General features: G+C 35.2%; 1 protein-coding gene across 3 annotated transcripts in view; it reads left to right on the forward strand.

Moving 5' to 3' along the window:
• Window positions 1–22,724, forward strand: part of tw (Protein O-mannosyl-transferase 2) — a 218,122-nt gene that overhangs the window by 102,028 nt on the left and 93,370 nt on the right. For 2 of the 3 annotated variants that reach the window (XM_089092578.1, XM_089092577.1), the window contains exons 2-6: window positions 779–945; window positions 9,175–9,273; window positions 14,583–14,667; window positions 18,382–18,486; window positions 21,700–21,808. In XM_089092578.1, the coding sequence (XP_088948704.1) occupies window positions 800–945; window positions 9,175–9,273; window positions 14,583–14,667; window positions 18,382–18,486; window positions 21,700–21,808 (544 nt within the window). In that variant the 5' untranslated portion in view covers window positions 779–799. Of the gene's footprint in view, window positions 1–687; window positions 946–9,174; window positions 9,274–14,582; window positions 14,668–18,381; window positions 18,487–21,699; window positions 21,809–22,724 lie in introns of those variants that run through there. The other variant, XM_089092576.1, reaches the window with a different exon arrangement.

The following is a 22,724-nucleotide window of genomic DNA, read 5'->3' on the forward strand; positions in this document are numbered from 1 at the left end:
CAGTCCACCAGCAGAAAGTACTTCTGGCTGTTAGTTTTTAGCACTAAATTCAAGTCATTACACACGCGACTTTGATAAAGACTTGAAATTTTCACTGTTTTATTTATTTTGTAATCAATAACCTCAAGAAATAAACAATATCTTTGATAGCCTTTCAAAATCCTGACCTAGACCCAGTGGCAGATCCAGGGGAGGGGCGCCCCCTAACGTAGTCTAAAGTAGTTTCATTTACTTAATTAACTAAAGTTTGCGTTAATTAAACTTACTCCTAACGCAAGTTTATCCGATCAACCTATTTTGCCTCCCCCCCCCCCTAAAAAAATCCTGGATCTGCCCTTGCCTAGACCTGCTAGTTTATTGAGAAAAACTAATTATGAGAGCAGATGCGTGATCGATTTTTCAAACAAATTGCTTTTTAAGTCGATATTCGCGATAATTTTTACTATCTCATCTTATACAAGCCAGATTCGCTTCCCATTGGAAATTTGAGACTGCCACTTGTTTGCCGGACACAGCTTGTTGCATCGACAATAACCCCCTTAGGTTGAATGAACTATTCAGCTACTCAACTTCAGGCTGTCATATTTACCTGTTGCTTGTTTGCATATATAGGCAATGGATACTATCTTGAGGAGCTGATCCTCCGGGTAACGAAGTACCGTTGGGTATATCACAACCAGTTTCAGTTTGGAAGTTAAAGTTTTACCAATAACTCTTAACGAAACAGATGTATTAAAGAAAATACGGGACAAGCTAATGAACTTTTAATTCCTTTTAGGACTGATTATTTCTAGTTGATATGGCGAAAGGCAAAAAAGTGGTTGAGGATGAGAAAATAGCTAATGGTGAAAAGGAATCGACAAGTGAAGATGAAGAAAGTATATTAGAGGATAAGGATAATTCAGTGGATAGAAAGGAAAATATTGATGCTTTTCCGGAATTTCGGTAAGGTGTACAATATTGATTTCCATAAATTGCCGAATAGGCCCTCGTTTTCAAGAAACATAAATTGTTTTGAGATTGAGCTAGACGGTTCCTGGAAAATTCCAACTGATATTAGGTTTGGGTGCGTGCGTGTTATAGCGACCACACTAAAGAAGTGAAGTTATGTTAATCATAAAGAAATATACCAAAATATGATGCGAATATAATACTAATATACAACAGATAATTATGGAAAGCAGGCCGGCCGCCCAGCCCGCATTATATTAAATGCCTAACCTATCCAACTTTATATATTAAATATTTAATTAAAAGATACCTGCCTTTTAGTTTTTCTCACTGAGACTAAGCTAATTATCTCCGAATGCAGACAGAGAAACCGGTTTTGGTCAGATCAAGAACTTGAGTGTTGTCCCTTTAACACTTGAGTACCTAGGTTTGACAGGGGCGTCGTTTGGGGGTGGCAAGGGTGGGGCAGTTGCCCTCCAATAATGTGGAGAAAAAAATATTATACATCCCATGCCCTTTTAATATCCAGATATGGACCCCTCTTGCCCCCCCCCCCCAATAAAAATGCTGGAGAATCGCCCCTGGGTTTGAACTAAATGGAATAATATTAAAAGAAAAAATGGAGTATATTCTTATTAACAACATTCAAATTGTAGAAACACCAAAAACACGAAGAACAATAGGGAATTCTTTTTGCAAGACAGTGAAGATAATTTGAATGAATATTTCGGCCCTTTGTTCAAGGACCGTCCTCAGCAAGACAAATATATAAAATAAAAAAGACTCGCAACAATATGCGACCAATTAAACTAAAAAGCAAAATTTTCCAAAGCAGTCCCAGCATCCTTACTTCAGCGAAGTTCAACCAGAACTGATAAAAAGTAAGGTAAAACAAACAAGGTGATTCAATGAGATGAAAGAAAAATAATTTAAAAACACGTTCTTATTGCTAATCCAGCCTTTTTGGCAGCTAACCTCAAAGGTCTTTTTGTGACCGGTTCTTTGTTAATGCCTATTGGTTTTTTAAAATATTAATTAAAAAAAAAAAAACTCCGTAAAAGAAGTTTTTCAAAAAAAAAGTAAAGGCTATTTTAAATTTAAGATCAGCAGATACAAATACCTGTTAAAATTCAAATCCAATACGACCAGAAATTACTATTAAAGAATAAATGAAACCCAAAACGAACAGAAATTAAATAAACAATCATAGCAAAAAAAAAACAAACAGAAAGTAATAATATACATGAATAAATAAATCTTAAAGTTAGTAATGCTTAACTGAATATGCAAATTAAGTCTAAAACGAAAAAAATATTTTGCTACTGAAGTATAAATGAAACCCAAAACGAACAGAAATTAAAAAAAACAATAAATGCAAACAAACACACAATAGATACTAATATAAATGAATAAATAAATCTTAAAACGAGTGAAACTCAAATCGAATATGCAAATGAAGCTTGAATCGAACAAAAATAACTACAAACAAGAGTTTGGCTATCGCCTCCTTCTCTCACTGCAAAAGTCTAAAACCAGCTGCGTCATTGGCGCTTTACTGAAAACTATATGTGTCTTGAACAGCCTTGGAAAGTATAAACAAAATCAAATTCAATATTAGATATATAATGATATTAATTGTTTGAAGACCCATGAGTTCAAGATTTTTTTACTGTAATTTTTATTTTCATTTTCAATGCTGTAGGAACTGGAAAAGAAAATATTTGTAATATAGGTCTAATTCGTTTTCAGTGAAGCGCCAATGACGCAGTAGGCTTTAGGTTTTTACAATTAAAGAAGGGGACAGTATCCAAACTCTTGTTTATAGTGAAACTATTCGTCTTGAACAATCTCGGAAAGATCTAATAAATTAAACTGAATGTTTTATGTATAATGATATTAATTGCTGAAAGCTCATCAGTTCAAAATTTTACTGTAATTTTAATATTTATTTTCAATACTAAGTACAAAAGAAAATACTTGTAATACAATTAGTTTTAATATTCAATTTATAATTCAACTATTCAATTTAAGCATTACTAGCTTTAAGATTTATTTATTCATTTATATTATTACTTGCTGTATGTTTTTTTGCTATAATTGTTTATTTAATTTCTGTTCGTTTTGGGTTTCATGTCTTCTTTAATAGTAATTTCTGGTCGTTTTGGGTTTTGAATTTTAAAATGTATTTGTATCTGCTGATCTTAAGTTAAAATAGCCTTTACTTTTCTTTTAAAAACTTCTTTTGCGGAAAGTTTTTGTTAATTGGTTTTTGTTCGTTTTTGATTGCAAAAAGTTTCAAGTTTTTAAAATGACCTTATTTAAAATCCAACTTTTTTTCAACATCAAATGCTCATCAAATTATCAAAACTAGTATGAAAGGAACAATAACAAAGTAGATAATTTCGGAGACCACACTGCCTTTCCATGACGATAAATAAAAGTTCAAATAGGGATAAAATCCTTTTAATAGACAGTGATGATAGAAATTCACAAAAATACCAGATATTTCGGTCACATATACAGTGACCGTCATCAGTAGTAAAACAGTTACTACTGATGACGGTCACTGTATATGTGACCGAAATATCTGGTATTTTTGTGAATTTCTATCATCACTGTCTATTAAAAGGATTTCATCCCTATTTGAACTTTTATTTAATAACAAAGTAAAAAAAATAACAAAGTAAAGAAAGCATCAAAGTAACCAAGGTATCAAAGTAACAATAAGCAACTTGCACAGCTTACTGCCCTTGCACCACAAATCGAAGTTGCCACGTAAATCACTAAATCCAAGTATTGAAGTAATCAAAGCAATTTCCCCGGGGTTAGGGGGGGGGGCTCAACCCCAGAAGAATATTTATTTGGTCTTTGTATTTTTTTGAACAGAATGGCAATCTCAAAATGTTGACAGGCAATCTCAAAATTTTAACCGGATGCCTTTTGAAAAAGTGGAGTGTGGGCTAGTTGCCTATTGATCACCTTAGACTCTTAAAAAGAACTAGAAGTATCAATTTCCGATCAAATGAGCCCCCCCCCCCCCAAAGTTAATACGACCAGCCCTTCCACAAAAAACTTATATTCTAATAAAAAGCAACTTACATTAGTTACAATTACCCCGGGGGCTAAGGAGGATCTCTCAACCTCTAAGTTATAATAATTTGAATTTTGGACTATTTGAACAAAATGGCTATTTCAAAATTTTGATAAGATATATTTGCGTGGAAAAGATTTCCAGTTTAATGAACTTCCTCCAAAGCGTTCCAGGGCCACAACCTTTCTGTTGCTGGCCCTCTTTTCACTAATCTTAGTGTACAACTAAAAAAAAAAAACAATAAAACATTGAAACCTTATTGCCTTTATGACCTTCAGTTTTCTATTGTCTAAAATTTAGTAACAGAAAAAAATTAATTAAAAAAACTTTAAAATAACTTTACACAAGAGATAACTATTCACAAGCAGTATATAGAGCTATCCTCCTATTTGCGTTGCAAATGTGAAGAAATTAGGTGGTTGGATTTAATACTAGGGGGGGTATAACTTGAGCCCTCTCCAAAGTTTATACGACCACATCTTCCATTAAAATCTTCTATACCCCCGCAGCGTAAGTTAAAGCCCCTCCCCCGGACTCTGAGGAGGGGGGCTGCTGACCCCGGAGTTTCCGTTATCTGATCATTAAACTATTTCAAACAAACTGGCAATCTCAAAATTTTGATAGGATCCATTTGAAAAAAAAAATAGTTTGCGTGTCTGGGGGGGGGGGGAGATGCCCTTCGATCCCTTAACCAATCAAATGAGCCACTTCTGAAGTTTTTACGGCCTATCCTTACATAAAAACCTTATATATTCCGGGACATAACTTAATACACTTGGCCCCGGGCTCTAGGGGTTTGTGCCAACCTCGAAGTTTTTTTCATCTGATGTTAGAACTATTTTTAACAAAATGGCTATCTCCAAATTTTAATTGGATGGGTTTTGGGAAATAAGGGCGTGAAGGGGGGGGGGCTAATTGTCATGCGATCTCTTTTGACTCTATAAAAGTGAAGTAGAACATTCAATTTTAAATCAAATGAGTTCTTTCTGAAGTTTATACGAGCATCCCGTCTAGAAGAACTAAACATGCCTCCAGGGCATAACTTACAACGCCTTCCCCCGGTCCCTGGGGGTTTGTGTTGACACCGGAGTTTTGTTATCAGATGTTTGAACTATTTAAAAAAAACGGTTATCTGAAAATGACTCTTGACAAAATTTTTTGCCTCTTAAAAAGGGCACTAAAACTCTCGATTTCCAATCGAATGAGCCCCCTTTGAAGTTTATATAACGACCCCTTCAATATGAAGTGCCTCTGGGAAAAAAATAAATGGAGTGGGGGGGGGAGGCTAGCTGCTCTCCGATTGCTTTTGACTCTGAAAAGGTGAAGTACAACTTTCAATTTCCAATCAAATGAGCCCTCTATAAACTTCATACGAGCATACCTTCCAAAACAACCATGTATGCCCCCAGGGAATAACTTACGACGCCTACCCCCGGGCCCTGGGGAACTGTGTCCACACCAGAGTTTTTGTAATCTAAACTTTGAACTATTTTTAAAAAAACGTCTATCTCAAGATTTTTATCTGATGCATTTACGGCGTGGAAGGGGGGGAGGGGCTAGTTGCCCTCCGATCTCTGTTGACTCTTAAAACATGAACGAGAACTTTCAATTTCCAAACAAATGAATCCTCTCCAAAGTTTATACGAGCATCCCTTCCATAAAAACTATATATGCCCCCAAAGCATTACTTACAACGCCTGCCTCCGGGCCCTGGGGGGTTACGTCGACAAACGATTTTTTTTTATCTGACCTTTGAACTATTTTTAATGAAATAGCTATTTCAAATTTTATCGGATGGGCTTGGGGAAACCGGGTGTGTGTGGGGGGAGGGGCTAGTTGCCCTCGGATGTCTTTTGACCAGAAAAGTCAAAAGACTAGTGCACTTGAAAAGTGCACTAGAACTTTCAATTTCCATTCAAATGAGCCCTCTCTGAAGTTTATATGAGCATCCCTTTCATAAGAACCGTTCATGGCTTCAGGGCATAACTTAGAACGCCTTCCCCCGGGGCCCTAGGGGGTTGTATTGACACCAGAGTTTTTTTTTTTATCCGAACAATTTTTAACAAAATGTATCAAAATTTTCATCAGAGGGGTTGGAAAAAGAAGGCGTGGGGGGAGGTCTAGTTGCCCTCGGATCTCTTTGACTTTTAAAAAGTTAACTCGAACTTTCAATTTCCAATCAAATCAGCCGTCACTAAAGTTCATACGAGAATTCCTTTAAATAGAACTATACACGCCCCAAGTCTTAACTCAAAACATTTGTCCTTATGCCCTGGGGGGTCGTTATAATAGTTGAGTTTTTTTAATCTGTCTTTTGAACTATTTCTAACGCGATTCCCATCTCAAAATTTTTATCGGGTGTCTCTTGTAAAAAAGGGGCGTAGGGGCGGGGCTAGTTCAACTACAATATCTTTTGTCTCTCAAAAACTAAACTAGAATTTACTATTTACAATCAAATGAGCTCTCTATGAAGTTTTTACGAGCATCCATTTCATAAGAACGATATAATCCCTTAGGGCATAATTTACAACCCCTGCCCTCGGGCTCTGGGGGGTTGTGTCGATCCCAAATTTTTAGTTATATGGTCTTTGAACTATTTTTAAAAAAAATGTTATCTCAAAGTTCGGATCAGATGGGTTCCAGGAAAAAAGGCCGTGGATGGGGGGGCTTGGTGCCTTCCGATCTCTTTTGACTCTTAAAAAGTGAACTAGAACTTTCAATTTCCAGTGAAATGAATCCTCTTTGAAGTTTATACGAGTATCTCTTCCGTAAGAACCATATATGCCCCCAGGGCATAACTTACAACGCCTGCCCCCGGTCCCTGGGGGGTTGTGTTGACACCGGAGTTTTTGTTATATGATCGATGAACTATTTTTAACAAAATAGCTACCTCAAAATTTTTATCGGGTGCATTTGGGAAGAACGGATGTTGGGGGGGGGGGGGTTGGCGAACCTCCGATATATTATGACTCTTAAAAAAAGGACTAGAACTTTCAATTTCCAATTAAATGAGCCCTCTCTGAAGTTTTTGCGAGCATTCCTTCCATAAGAACCATATGTGCCCCAAGGGTATAACTTACAACGCCTGCACGTGGGCCCTTGAGCGTTGTCTCGACCCCGGAGTTTTTGTACTGTTATCAATGAACTATTTTTAACAAAATGACTGTCGTAAAAATTTGATTACATGCATTTGGGAAAAACGGGCGTGGGGGGGGGGGCTAATTGCCCTCCGATCACTTTTGACTGTTAAAAAGGGCACTAGAAGTCTCGATTTACAATTGAATGAGCCCCTTTTGAAGTTTATGCGACGACCCCTTCCATATGAAGTGCCTCTGGGGAAAAAAAAAACAACAAAACATTGGAGCCGTATGGCCTTTACTATAGGTAACGCTATAACGTTGTCTCTGATTTTGTAAGTTCATTTTAACTTATATTTGTTTATAGAATATTTAGTGTATATTCCCCCAAGTCCCTATTTAAGGAAATATTATTATTAATCTTAAGTATGATTTCAATTGCTTCTCGGACTACTTGTTTTATGCCTAGGTCATTGCTAATAAGGGCAGATTTTTGTCTTGGTGCGGACGGCCCTTGGACATAGGGCCGAAATATTCATTCAAATTATCTTCACTGTTTTACAAAAAGAATTCCCTGTTGTTATTCGTGTTTTTTTTTTTTTTTTTGTGATGGAAAGGCAGTGTGGTCTTCGTTCCTATTTTCAAATTGCAGAATATCTGGTAGTCTTATATTTAAATACATTCTTAGACTCGTCTTTTCACCTTTTTTGATTTCATTTTTCATTTTGTTATTTTCTTTCCTCTCTGAGTTTCAGTAGCCTTATATTATTTTCCGATTTCAAAACAAAGCGAAAAATGCTTCTTCTTAAAGACTAACCTAAATTTTGAGGGCATTCGAGAATGCACGGAACGGTCTATAAAGACAGAAAAATACTTGCTTAGTTCTCTGAAACGGTAATAATTCATCATAGCGCGGAAATCAGCTAGCAAAGAAGGAATGGTATAATCCCAGAATGGGGGCTATTGAGAAAAAAGCCCCCATTCAATGTTCTTTCCAAATATAATGAGGATTGTGTCCTATCCCCGTTTATATGAACTATTTTTATGGACGTCGTCTTAAGGTGTATATTCTCAGGGAAATAAGCGATGTTGCGACAAGTCGGTGGCTATAACTTGCACCAAAAGGATAAGGCTCATATATCATTGAACTCATTAGTTTCAGATCTGATCCTTCACCAAACCAGAATTATGTACTTAGACTTTTGCTTTGAGAAGGGTCTAAACTCGCTTGATCAATAGGAAAGTCGTCATAAAAAAAAGTAAAGAAATCCAACCAATATTCTACGTATTTCCCATCTAAAAAACTAGTGTTCACACAATTTCAAAAATATAGCTCGGTATACACAAACGTTGCGTGTGATTCGTATCCCCAAAATATATACTAACTCAAATTTTCTTTCTAAAGTATGCAGAGTTCTGACCACCTAGGATTGTATATGTCCTGACGATATAAATTGATAGGCTCTATCCTCCCCCTCTTGCAGTAGATCAGTCATTTCTGGGCAATGAAAAGTCCCAATTAGCTCATACTTCTCAGAAAGTTTGGTTGAGGTCTGGCGAAAATCAGACAACTTCTTCTGTTTTACGGACGAATGCCAAGATTCCAAGAACTACCCTTCCCCCCTTAATGCAGCTGAAAAGACAGCTTAGTTAGTAGCAGAAGCCATTGATTCAGAGCGATGTTATTGATAACATGCTAATAAAAACTGGTCTAGGGGCAAAAGTCAGCAAATTATAAGTTTTCCAGAGTCCTGACTTGCTTTCAAATCTTTTTCATTGCGTGCAAATGGCCGTGTTCAGGGTGTAACTAATGATTGGTGCGGCAGCCAGGTAAAATATACCGTAGGGCCGTTTTTTTGTTCAACTTCAACTATGGTAACTTACTATTTTGTAGATCATAACACAATACACAATTTTACGGTCTTATCATATTTAACGACTATTTCATAAAATCTCAATAAATGTTGAATTATTGACGGAAAATAAGCTCCAAGTGATTGACGTCGAATGAATCCAAGCTATTGGCAGTGAACTTCAATTATTTAATTTTTTTAGCGGAAATGATTTGCGTTTGTGGTGGTATATATTTGGAATCCTAGTCTCATTAGCAATTGCAACGAGGTTTTATCAACTCAGTCAGCCTGATCACGTTTGGTAAGACACCTTTATCAGTTTACCTTACCCTGAATTGTAGATTGTTCGAAACGTTATTTTTGTCACAATTATATTTCTCTTTTATTATTTAGGAAGGTACTGTTTCTATGGATACAATTTTGTATATTGAATGAAAAAAACAATATTTTATTTCAATAATATATTATAAAAATCCAAAAGAACTTTGTGAATAAACTTAAATTGGAAAAAAAGAAAACGAAAATTCCGATATAATCCAGTCTACAAGACATCATTGAAGGAAGAAAAACCTGCGGCTATTATTAGATCATTTCGCGTTCATTCTTCTAATGTAGAACGAATTTAATTATTCACTTTTTTTATATCTTTTGTTGAATGTCATATAGTCAAGATTTTCAGTTGTTCTGGTTTGCTTCCGTCGTGATGAAAATTTCTCTATATTTTTGTCCTCCGATATTATTATTAGAACAGTTTATGTTACGTTAAGTAAAAGTCAACATGTTTGGAAGGAAGTGAAGTTTCTAGATGATAATCATCTGGATGATCAGCGTTGGATGATAAATTTCTGGATAGAATTTCAGAAATTTTGAAAATAATTACGGTACTGTTCTAATATATGTACAACACGCTAGGCATCCACTCGACAAATCCAAAGATCTGATGCAATCTAATGTTGTATAAATAAGTATTCAGGGGTTTCTCACTCCTGGAACTATAGTTAAACTTCAACGTTTTGGGGTTTAGGGGGGAAAAAGCCTGGATTAGGTTAAGTTACGTATTTAATATATGCTATGCTTTAGCCCCCCCCCCTAATGTGCAAATATATAGCCCAATTTTGTTCATAAATAATTATATTTTCATCATATTTTGTTTTATTTCATTAGCATTAACCAAACTTTCACTTTTCGCGTATTGTACAGATATTAGAACAGTACCATATTTATTAAATTTTTCCTAGAAAGCTTTTGGCCCTCGATCAGAGCTTGTATCGCCATCTTCATTTTACACTTTTAATTTTTTTTGAAATATTTGTCTTATGATGACTGTGATGATTCTAGACGATGATTATGATGGTGTTATGGATTTTTACGTTAGCCTAGTATGATAGGACTTGATTAAGTTTTGAAGGTTGTGCTTGATGTGACATAGCTTAATCACTTAGCATAGAAAACTACGTTTGCAGTGTGAAAGATGCTCAAAAGGATTCGATACCTTAGAAATCACTTTGTGTGCCTCAACGTTGTCGAATTTTCTCTGGGGACTACTTACCACTGAAAGATACTGCGAATTTGTGGTTCCACAATAAAATTTGATTGAAAAGACAGAGAAATTGTGTTGGTAAGGTTGTCAATCGAAGTGGAAAGGAACTCCCAAAAGCGGCAAAACTGATCAAATGGCATTTTTTTTTTAACTGATTGTTGGTGTTTTCCTACTGAGCATGCTAGAACACTGATCAAATTGTTCGGGATTGCCCTTACCTGAACTTTAAAAAGAAAACTGCTCCATCTAAACGAAAACGCAAAATTCTGACTTTCTAATGATATAAGTTTTATCAAAAGTGAAGTTCTCCTCTCCGGCACAAAACGAGAGGAGCTCAATGGTTTTTCTGAGATTTTTAGGAAAGTAGGTGACTACTAAGTTGTTTGGCCGCAAAAACTAAAAACAAAAACATTTGGAGATTAGGGGATTCTCTCAGGTATCGAGTCCCCTTAAGGACGTTCGTGTCACACCTCCCGTGAAACTCGTCTTTCACTAGGTGGCAGGACCCTTTTCATGCCATGCTTCTTTTAAATCATGCTTACACGTATTAGTATTATTACTCTGTCCTAACACTAATGTTAGGAATTTAATAACCTATTGTGAAATAAAATTTTATAATAGATTAATATTTATATGAGAATTCACCTTTTTTTTTGCCGTAAAATACCTCTGCTGTTGTATTCTACAGTTTAACAAAAAGGGTGCAGTTTGGGATCCCTGAATGCTTGTCGAGGCTTCTATGTCAAAATTTTATTTATCATATTATGTTGTCACCGGTTTGGCTTTTTCACATATAGGGAAGTTGACTGGTGATTCGGCCAAAACTGTGGCTACGCTACTGGCAGACTGATGTCTGAACAAACTGTCAGCAAAAACTGCGTCCTAATTGATGGCTCGATTAAGCGTGCTTGCTTTTAGAAAGGATGGAAACAAATTTACGTTGATCTAAATATTTTTTTGTAGGTTGATTGCAATTAAGACAAATTTCTAAACCTGAATTTTAATAACTCGATTGCATATCCTGTTAACCCTAATGTCAAAATTGGAGGATTCGATACTAAATTGAAACAATTTCAAAAAAGTAACTTTTGGGCTAATATGCACACAGGGGGATTGGGGAGTATTCTGGCCCGTGCCCCCTCCCCAATTTGGCACTTTTGGGTATTTTAAATTTCTGTGTGATGTAGTTCATCTATTTCTTGAATTTTTTGGAACCTTTGATCCCAACCTCTGAAACGAAATTCTATTGTGGGAAAAATGTAGTTGTGTCATTATTCAACCCTTTAAGTACTTCTGCAACTTAAAGACCTCTCCTTCTCCAAGTACATGTGCAGTTGTGAGATTTCACAAAAATAACACAAATTGAATCTTATGCATTTCCAAACGAACAATCCATAAAATCTAAGTATTACATTCCAGAATCTCTCAAATCAAACTGAAAAGGTAAATTTACTACGAATAAGAAAGATCCAAGAAAAAATAACAACATACGATTAAAGGAAAGAGTAACCGGATAAGCCCAATAACGAAAAACGGATTTTAAAATGTTTTATTCTAAAGCCTAAAAATTACAGTATTTATTCTAAAATCTTGGTTTGTTCCTGGATTATTGTATTCGTGACGACTGGTCAGTTCGGTCTGGAAAGCCATCTTCGTCAAAACAGACGGGTTCCAATAATTTGACATTTATCAATATTTAAGCCTTTCAAGGTGTCTTTGTTTATGGTCTGAAAAATTTATAAAATCAATTCATGTTTTATTTATATTATTGTCTCATAGGTTGTGCGTGTTTTGAAAGAAATTCGGTTTTGGTTTAACCTTACGGGCTTAGATGCTTCAATATTTATCTGAGTAACTCTAACCTTGGCAACTTGGATTATTTGATTATTATGCTCGGATTATCGCATATAACCCCAAGATTTGGTTTCTAGGCTTTATTATATTTAAAAAAGAAGCACTCAGTATAGAATAAAACTAAGGAAGACAATATCATAATTTTAAAATAATGTTGGCATAAATACGAAGAATATCAAAATGTTATTTTTAGTCAGATCGTGCAAACTCAATCCAAGCATAGACACAATGTCAGCGCGTACAGAGTAACTTTTTTTGCTATTGGTAAAGGGAGATACAATCAAACAGTTCGTGGTAACGAACTGTAAGTAAGGAGCGACCCGGCTCAATAGTAACCGAAACTCTAAAAAACGAAATTTTGATACCAATAGATACATCAGAAGAATCAGATTTTTATGCTGATTTCAAATTTTAAATATTTAAGTTTCATCAAGTTTAATCTTACCCATCAAAAGTTACGCGCCTGAGAATATTTGCCTTATTTTTGAAAAAAGGAGGAAACAACCCCTAAAAGTCATAGAACTTCAATGAAAATCACACCATCAGATTTAGCGTATCAGAAAACCCTACTAAAGAAGTTTCAAGCTCCTATCTGCAAAAATGTGGAATTTTGTATTTTTTGCCAGAAGAAAGATCCCGGATGTGTTTTATTCGTTTTTTTTTGTTTATTTTTTCCGGGGTTGATCATATCGATCCAGTAGTCCTAGAATATCGTGAGAGGGCTCATTCGAGCGGAAATTAAAAGTTCTAGTGCCCTTTTTAAGTGACCGAAAAAATTGGACTGGCAACTTGGCCCCCTCCCACGCTCATTTTTTCCCGAAGTCACCCAATCAAAATTTTGAGATAGCCATTTTGTTCAGCATAGTCGAAAATCTAATTGATATGTTTTTGAGGGTGACTTAATCCCCCACTGTTCCCGGGGGAAGGTCTGCAAGTTATAAACTTTGCCCATTGTTTACATATATTATTGCTTATTGGGAAGTATACATGCGTTTTCAGGAGGAATTTTTTTCTAGTGGGGGGTCGGGGTCAGAGTAGGGGCTACTGGGGAGGATATTTCCTTGGGGGAAGGGACATTTCTATCAAGGGGGCGCAAGATTTCCCAGCATTATTTAAAAAACGATCAGAATTTAAATTTAAAAAAACAAGTTTTTTCAACTCAAAGTAAGAAGAAACATTAAAACTTAAAACGAATAGAAATTATTACGTATATAAGGGAGTTTGACCCCTAGTCAATACCTCTCTCTTTACGCCAAAGTTTGTTGAGTACTTTCCAAAGAGCTATCTATTCTAATTAACCGGTCTTTGTGATTCAGGGGTTTGTGATTCGATCAAAATTCGAACTTTAGCGTAAATAGCGAGGTATTGACTAGGGAGCAAACTCCCTAATATACGTAATTGAAACATACGAATATAGAAATTCGTTACGTAAGTTAATTCGGAAGTTACGTCAGAACAAAATTTCGAGAAAGCCAATTAGCCAAAAAAAGGAAAATTAATATACAAATTTCTTTTTAATTATTTATGTACGGTGAGCCTAAATCAAAGCTGCACTAGTTGAAAAATATTCATAAATTAAATAAAAAAACTCGTTTTTCTTAACTGAAAGTCAGGAGTGATATTAAAACTTAAAACAAACAGAAATTATTCAGTATATGAAAGGGCTGTCCCCTCCTCAACTCCTCGCTCTTTACGCTAAAGTTTGACTCTGTCTCACAACTTTATTTTTAAAACAATAAAAAACTTTAGCGTAAAGAGCGAGGCGTTGAGGAGGGGACAGCCCCTTTCATATACGGAATAATTTCTGTTCGTTTTAAGTTTCAATGTTGCTCCTTACTTTCAGTTAAAAAAAAACTTGTTTTTTTGTAGTTAATATTGTAAAGAAGCACTAGGTTAGTTACATGGCAAATATAAGAGAATCGTACAAAGGTCGGTTTATCGTTTGGTAGTGGTGGGGGGGGGGACGGACTTAAAGACCCTCCCTTCTCTGAGTACATGTCTGCCTGATGTATTTATGTTCATACGAATTAATTTCTGGTTAGAAAGGTGGGTTAATTCAGCAAAATAGTGGAAACGAAAATTTGTAATATATGTTGCAAATAAAGGAAACACTCTGGTTTTACTACGAACCGGACTCAGAGGCATCTCTTAAGTATGTTAATCAACTTAAGTATCTTGATTATGGTCATCATAATATATATCCTATCTACTTTCAGTTGGGATGAGACTCATTTTGGCAAATTTGGTGGGTATTATATCAATCGAACATTTTTCTTCGATGTGCACCCGCCACTGGGAAAGGTAAATACTTTATTTTTATATTAAATTTTTTTTTTAATTATCTAACCTTTATTTCCTTTCTTTTCTTGCGGTTTTTGTTTTTTCACTTTTTCTTAGTGAATTCAGTTCATCTCTTAAATATTTTTAAAGGAAGATTTTAAGGAAATATAATTTTTTTTTTAAATGTATAAAACTGAAAAGGTACTACAAGTATTAGTGCTTTTATATATATAAAAATGTTTTTTTAAATCTAATGCTATTGCTTACTGTTCAATCAAAATGTCTTACACAAGAATACAATTTTTAAATGCAAGACCCCCACCTGGTTGTAGATGATATAGGTGAGCGCGCGAAAAACAATTTTGGGGTTTTATTTTAGAACTACTTACTGTTCATTAATCTGAATGTCAACAAAAAGTTTGAAACCATAGTTTTGCGATTCTGACAAATTGTCGGAAATGCAGTTCGGCTAGTTAAAAGTTAATTTTCACTAGAATCTATTTTCGTTAATCAAGGTGGGAGGCGAATCCACTGGAAGGCTAATATTTGAAAGAAATAACTACCCGATTAGGTATCAGAGTCCCAGGCATGTTTGCTACCCCGGGTGGCTTGATTGAGGGCTTGGTTAAGTATGAGGAGTGAGGGTACCACACAACTCAGCACCAGTTGTTCTCATTTAAGTTTAGTTTTTGTATATAAAGTTTCAAGAATGATTCATTCTTGAAAGTTTCATTGAAAAAGTACAACCTTTTAAAATTTCGAATCTGCAAATTTTCAAAGAAAAATTTGCAGATTTCATATAAGTTTGTTGCATATGCATTATCACTGGTGTTTTATTTCGGATCGGGAACGAAAACAAACCGAAAAAAGAAAGATAAAAAAAGGTAAATAGACAAAAGATGACATTAATAGGGGTGGGGGGGGAAGAGAACATGTTATATTTAAAAAAGGAGAATGGAGAAGAAAAAAGAATAACGTTAATTTTTTGTGTTTTTGACAATACTAAGAACAGTCCCAATGGCCCTGTTCCTAAAGTGAGACTGCAGAATATTTTTTGCGACACCTCCTCCCCCTTACCGGGCAAATCTGACGATGAAAATTGGAGATCTATTTTTGTTTTAGAAATAATGAGATTCTGGGCGGATTTCAGCCCCAAATTGTGCCCCTTGTAGGCACCTGTCTCATATCCAATAAGATTAGTGTTAATCTTTGTCAGTTTACGTGTTCAGTCTTCCAAGCAGCTTAAGCACAGAAAGCTATTTCAAGGAACCTTAGAATATCGTAGAAAAATTAGTTTAGTATTACTACTGCTGCCGGTCACTGCATATGTGACCGAAATATCTAATATTTTGTGAAATTCAACACTGTCTATTAAAAGGATTTTATCCCTATTTGAACTTTTAATTTATCGTCTTATGTCATGTGATATAATACGATCTCGGAGGAACTTCGGCCCCAACTTGTGCCCTTTGTAGGGACCTGTCTTATACTTAATAAGAATAGCGTTGCCCTTGCATGTTCGGTCTTCCATACTATATACTATATAAGTTCGGTCTACCCATACTATATATGGTTCCATATATATATGGAACCCATACTATATGGGTTCGGTCTACCCATACTATATAAGTTTTAGGCATAGAAAGATATTTCAAGGGACCCTCAAGGATCTCATGTGAAATGATGACATTCTGGGGGGATTTTGGCCCTAAATTGCACCCACCCTTTATAAGCACGTTTATTTTACCCAATAAGAATAGTCTTGCCCTTTGACAACTTACGTGTTCGATCTTCCAAGCAGCTGTCTTTTGGGCAGCAGCTCTCTTATGTCTTTTGGAGATAAACGCTATTTCAAGGAACCCTAGAATATAATGTGAAATGATAAGACCCTGGAAAAATTTTGGTTCCAATTTGTTCCATTTGTAGGCACCTGTCTTGCACCCGGTGAGAATAGCGTTGCCTTTTGTCGACTTATGTGTTCAATCTTCCAAACAACTATGTCTTTTTGGCAAAAGTTATTTTAAGGAACCTTAACTTTCCTCCATGAACCTTCTAATCAGGGTATTTAATGTGACAGCTTAAAATATGAATTATTTGATTATTAGTAAACTTTTAGTGGTTGAGTACTTCTAAAGAAAATACGTTGATACATTTCTATATTAATTATAAAATATTCTAAAATATATTAATAGTATATTTCTATTCAAAAACCTGTTCCTGACACTCTTTACCCGGTGGAAAACATTCTGTCTGAGCAAGGGCTATAGAATTGCTAGATAAAAATATTATTTATAAATAGGAATAATACATGATAATCTGATAAATAGAAACATGCTGCATATTATAAAATAAGAATTTTATTGTTTCAGGGTTTTGTTTTAGTGTTTTTTTTTTGTTTTCTTTTAGAGACCATGATATTTGGAATGAATATAATACGAGGAATCTAATGGTACTACTTTAACATATATCCCTTTAGAAATGGTCAACCGCAACAAATTTACCAAAAAAAAGTATTGTGAAGCAAAGTGTTTGCTTCACAGCTTTATGAAGCAAAAGCATTGTTTATCGTTTATTAACTTAGATCATTTCTAGGTGAGATACAGCTTCCTATAGACGAAAAAATTCAAATGACCATTTAATGTTTTAGAAGGAAAAACCTAAAGCCACAAAGATACTGTAATATTGTAATTACTGTATTACTTTAGATACTGTAAATATCTGATGTATTTACCAGGCCGTTTCAGAAATAGAAATATTGTATCCCGTTATGGTGTCATTGATGCTTGTGCGCAACTGGTCAGTGTGGCTTCTAATATGATTACCAATACTTGTAATGTTTTTTCCCTAGTTTGGTTTTTTCATCTTGATATCGGTTAAATTGTATTTTTGTTGTTTTTTGTTTGTTTTCGTATTGATGTTGTTATTTTGTTCTTTTGTATTTACTCCGCAGTGTCATTCTAATGCTCATTTGTGGGTTATAAATAAATTGTTACTATTATTAAAGGTTTGAGATACACTTATGTTTAACAGTTCATGTTTAAACACCGATTGATCAAAACCGGTGATTTTGAAATGAATTTTAACACTTGGTTTATTCGGACAGCTGTACCTTTGATTCACAACAATGAAATCGCTGTTTTAAGGATTGTAAGATTCTGCATATAATTTTGCCAACGTCATTGACAGATTATAACTAGAAATCTAACAAGTCTCATCAAATAAACTCCGGCCGAATTCATGATTTTTTTTGTCGGTCAGCAAGTGCTAAAAAAAAGTTCCATTATATCAGTATCGAAGAATTACTATTAATGAAGAATCATTTATTTTCAAATTCATTGTATGAATTTTCAAACTCAATGTTTAGTTTTTTTAGGAGGCGTGATTTGGAGCAATTTGTTTTTGACTCCTCTTGGCCCAAGGACTAGGCTGTAGCTTTTAAATTGATCAGGCACAAACCTAGAAACCTAGAACCTGTGTAGTATTCAGGCACACAAGCAGTAGCTTATTTGGAGCGTCTACAAACAATTGCAAGAAACAGACCCATTTTGCGAAAAATACGAAAAATTATGATAATCACCGTATTTTGAGATTTCAGGAAGGGGTAGAGTCTAATCATCCCTCTATGCTTTGTGCCACTGTAAGGTATTCGGGATTATTTTTTTTTTTTTTACTTTATTTACAACATAGTGATTACAGATATTATCAACAAATTTTTATTATTCTTGTGTATTTTAGATGCTGATTGGTCTATATGGGTATCTCAGTGGATATGACGCAAAATTTCCGTTTGAAAAACCTGGGGACCGCTACAATGACACTCATTATATGGGGATGAGAGTGGTAAGTGGGTTTAAACATTTAAATTTAAATGTATCAATTACAACTTCTCGCTGCTAGACTCTTAAAATATGATGAACAAACTGACTTAATACTTTAATACCTGTTTGCAATGATTTGAAGTCTTGATGGAAACGATTCATCAGCCAAATAAATCGGTTTAGCTTTTTGGTCGCACACAAGGCAAAAAATTTATTTAGAGCGACAAAATTTGATTTTCCAGAAGCACTGAACTTTTTAATAAGGAAGAATTACATTTTTTTTTTTATATATATATATATATATATATATATACAAAAAAAACTGTGTTTGTCAAAATCTGGGAGGAAGGGGTAATTTTATTTGGTGGGGTAAAAAATTCAAGAAGCAAAGGCGTCCCCTCCTCTAACAGCTACCCGTGCACAGGGTTCGCGTTTCGGCTACAAACATTCCTAAAATTTCCCGTTGCATACGGTTCTTTCCTTAGTTTCTTTAACTCGCCCCCCTTCCTTAAATAGATGCATGTGTACGTGCCTGGTATAAACATTACTTGTTCACATTAATTGAGTATGAAGTAATAAACAGTAGTTTTCTCAACATTCATTTTCAGACCTATCTATTTTCTTAACTGAAGTTGAAAAAATAGATACATGTGCCCCTTAAGGTTATATGTCCCCTGTGCGATTTTGATATGTTGTTTGTGTGTTCTTTTGTGGTTTTAATCACAGTTTATATAATTATCCAGTATGATCTATCCCTATCTCACCCATTATAAAAACCCGGACCAAGGTGCGAGTGCTCCAGAGAACGTTTTTGCAGATAGAAACATAGGCGGCATCAGATCTTTTCACGGGTAGACAAGTCAGACTGTGATCTAATCGGAAACAAGTGGAAACCCGCTATTATGAATAATGCACTTTGTTGGAAACAATCGGAAACAGACTAACCTGCTAATGCAGAAAGAAGTGGGAGGAGCTTTTTGTTCGCACCGAGAACAATGACCAGAAATGATCTGCGATAAGCTTACTGGATAATTGTATGAACTCTGGTTTTAATATACCGACGAAAGAAAACAATTTTGAGAAAAAAAAATTTAGATGGGTAGATCTGAATCTGAGATTCAGTTCTACCCATCTACTGGATTAAATTTTTGAAATCGGATGTACACGCTCGTTTAGATCAAAAATACAGTGAGTATTGGTTCAAAATCACTGGAGAAGGGGCAATTAACTTTTGTTATCTTTTTTTGCAAGTTTTAGAATCTACCCCGAGATAAAGTCTAAGCAATTACAAAATTGTCGCTCAGTGAATTGATAGAACTGAGACTAATAAATCCAATGATATAAGTATCTTGTCCTTTTGGTGGAAGTTACAGCTGCAGGCTGGTCGAAAAACCGCTTGTCTCGTAGAGGACATTAAAGGGGACCCTTCGATGTAGAATCACTTATTTACTGATAATCGTGACAAAACCAAGTTTGCTGGTGTTATTGAAATATGGACAATGCCACTCTTTTAGTACTACGTATTTTCTTTTGTAACAGAACTTTGAAGGCTATATGAGGATGAGTTCCATCCAACCCCATTTTCCAGCATTTTATGTTGGAGTGAGTAGATTTCTCATGTATATTTCACACTGCAGTTTGACGAAACAGGAATACAAGTTGATTTAATTGAATAACGGTTTTATTTTGTGCTTGTCGGATTACTCAGACATTAATTGTCTATATTAATTAACTATCAAATTGATAGTTAAATATCAATTAATATTAAATATAATTGATAGTTAACATAGGGTTATTGATAGTTAACATAGGGTTATTTTAATTGATAGTTATAACCCTATATATAGGGTTATATAGGGTTATTTTCGATCCTATTTAATATTGTGCTCCATAAATTAGTACGATCTTTTCGGATGGTGCATGGATACCATGGAAGGTGGTAGGCTACTTTGATAATAAGTACGGATAAAAATAGTTTCACAGAAAATATTCAATTGAGTACCCTTTTCATTATATTTTTGTGATCATAACCTCTCCTTCTCGGTGTTCCTACATTTTATGTTAAGAAATGTAGGTATTTTATGTATTTCTTACACTGCACTTTGAAACATGGCTCCTTATTGAGCTTTTGGGTTCGCCCATGTATCGGACTGACGTTAACTCTCTCTAATCAGTGCAAAGTTAAGAAACCTAGGAAGTTGTACAACCCCGCCCCTGTTTAATGAAACCTCTTAATTTTCTAAGCAACTAACTAACAACAAGTCACTGCAGCAATAAGCCGCCTGAGGCCAACACAGTTACGTACGCTCCTCCTCCTTCCAAATCTATTCAAAGCCTTCCTCTTTACCCCCCCCCCCAAAAAAAAGGTTCTCATTTCTGTTAAATCTTTTTTTACGACATGCTCCTACCCGTTGTCTAAATTTGGTAAACTATGAAAAAAGATGTTTTTACTCCACGATTTCTCTCTTCGATATTTTTCCTCACCCACCCTTTGCAGACTTTTTGCACATTCCCGCAGATACTAGTTAGCCAGCGTCCACGTCCACATGGGGGGTGGGGGTGGAGGACTTGTTGAGAGCCATCCCCTCAAAAGTTGAGGTGTTTAAAGTATTAGAAACACTTTAAATTATATTCTAAAAAACAGTTTACATGCTCAAAAAGAGGACCATGCGGATATTCATCCTCTGAAAATCCACCATACAACCCTGGACATCTCTTTATTTGCCAACTGCGTTAAAAGACGCGAAATTCCTGGTGTTTAAGTCATTATTTTGGGTTCATTACTTTGGAAGAAATATCTAAATTTATAAATCCATCAAAACTTAAGGCAATGGTTGCAGCTTACTCGATTAGAGAGGGCTAATTCACTTTTGTGCCATAAGTGTAAGAAATCCTTGGAAACAAAGGGACTTCTGGTAGAAGAATATCCAGCTAGGATTAGATGCTGATTGTTATTTTTTCACGTATTGAATGTTAAGCTGGAGGACATGCTGAGGGAAGGAAGAGTCCCACAGCAGGAAAAATTTATGGCAAGGGTGTTGTTTGTGTGTGTGTCGAAAATTTATCACTCATCCCTCAGCTAATAATTATTTCTTTTAGAGGCGATGGGTTGGGGTGGATGCAATGGGTTTTTGAAACATGAACTTTGAACCAGAGTGTATGGTTCGACATGAAGGCGATGATTTTTTATGCCTTTATGAATTAGATATTTATCTTTGGAATCTTTGTTTTACAGGGCTGCACAGCTATGGGAGCTTTCCTGGTGCCGTTTTCCTACCTCACAGTTTGGGAAATGACTCATTCTTTACCAGCCGCGACCTTAGCAGGAGTTCTTATTCTTTTAGGTATACTTTTTGTCTATCCAATATAATGATTTATGTTTAATAACTTGATAACCCATCTTTGCTTTAATTCAAAAATACTTTGATTTATTTGATCGAACTAATACTAGTCCAAATGTTTTTTTTTAACATCTTTTGGCCTGCATTGATGTATATTTGCTTTTTAATCCTTTTTTTCTCTCACTCTGTTCTTCTCTTTCCCCCTGCTTCTCCCTCCCTCTCTTCTTTTATCTCTCTCTTTCTCCCTCTTCCCCTCTCTCCATTCTATCAGTTCTATTTAGCTAGAGCCTATGGATATTTATGTTTTGTAATCTGAGTAATAGGTAATTATTCATAATTTTAAGGCTCAAGTAATTTATAATTTTAACGCTCAAAATGACTCAGGTCCTCTTTGGACAATAAAATAAAAAAGTATGTTGCCCAATAGTATGCATATCAGAGGGAGAGGGATCAGAAGGAGATCTCTTTTTTAAAGTTAACCTGAGATACCTCTCACTTCAGAGGAATTTAATAGTATTGTGCCTAATCATACACTTTCAGGTTTTAGCGACATTCGAGAGAAGAATCCTCCAGTTACGGGGGGTTTCAGAGCCTCTTTAAATTTCAGGTGTCTTCACCTACTTATATACATTGGAAAAGGCTCTTGTTTAATAAATGTTTGGCTCAATTGTTTTTATGGTTGCATTGTTCTATAAGATTGAACGTGGAACTGGTGAATGAAGAGCAACAACAACAAAAAATTGATAAGAATTTGAGAAACCTCCTTCTCTTACCTCACAAGTTACAATTAGGAAGCAAGCTCTTGTTCCCTACGAGTTTTGCTTGAGATCCGCTGACCTATTTTGAAAGATGTATTGGCAATAAGAAAAAAGGGATTCACTTTCCACTTAGAGCTTGACTTTAATCATGGCTAATTTTG

The sequence above is a fragment of the Artemia sp. Qi Xiang Cuo genome, chromosome 7 (assembly GCF_049724085.1).
Source record: "Artemia sp. Qi Xiang Cuo chromosome 7, ASM4972408v1, whole genome shotgun sequence".
Classification (NCBI taxonomy): domain Eukaryota; kingdom Metazoa; phylum Arthropoda; class Branchiopoda; order Anostraca; family Artemiidae; genus Artemia; species Artemia sp. Qi Xiang Cuo.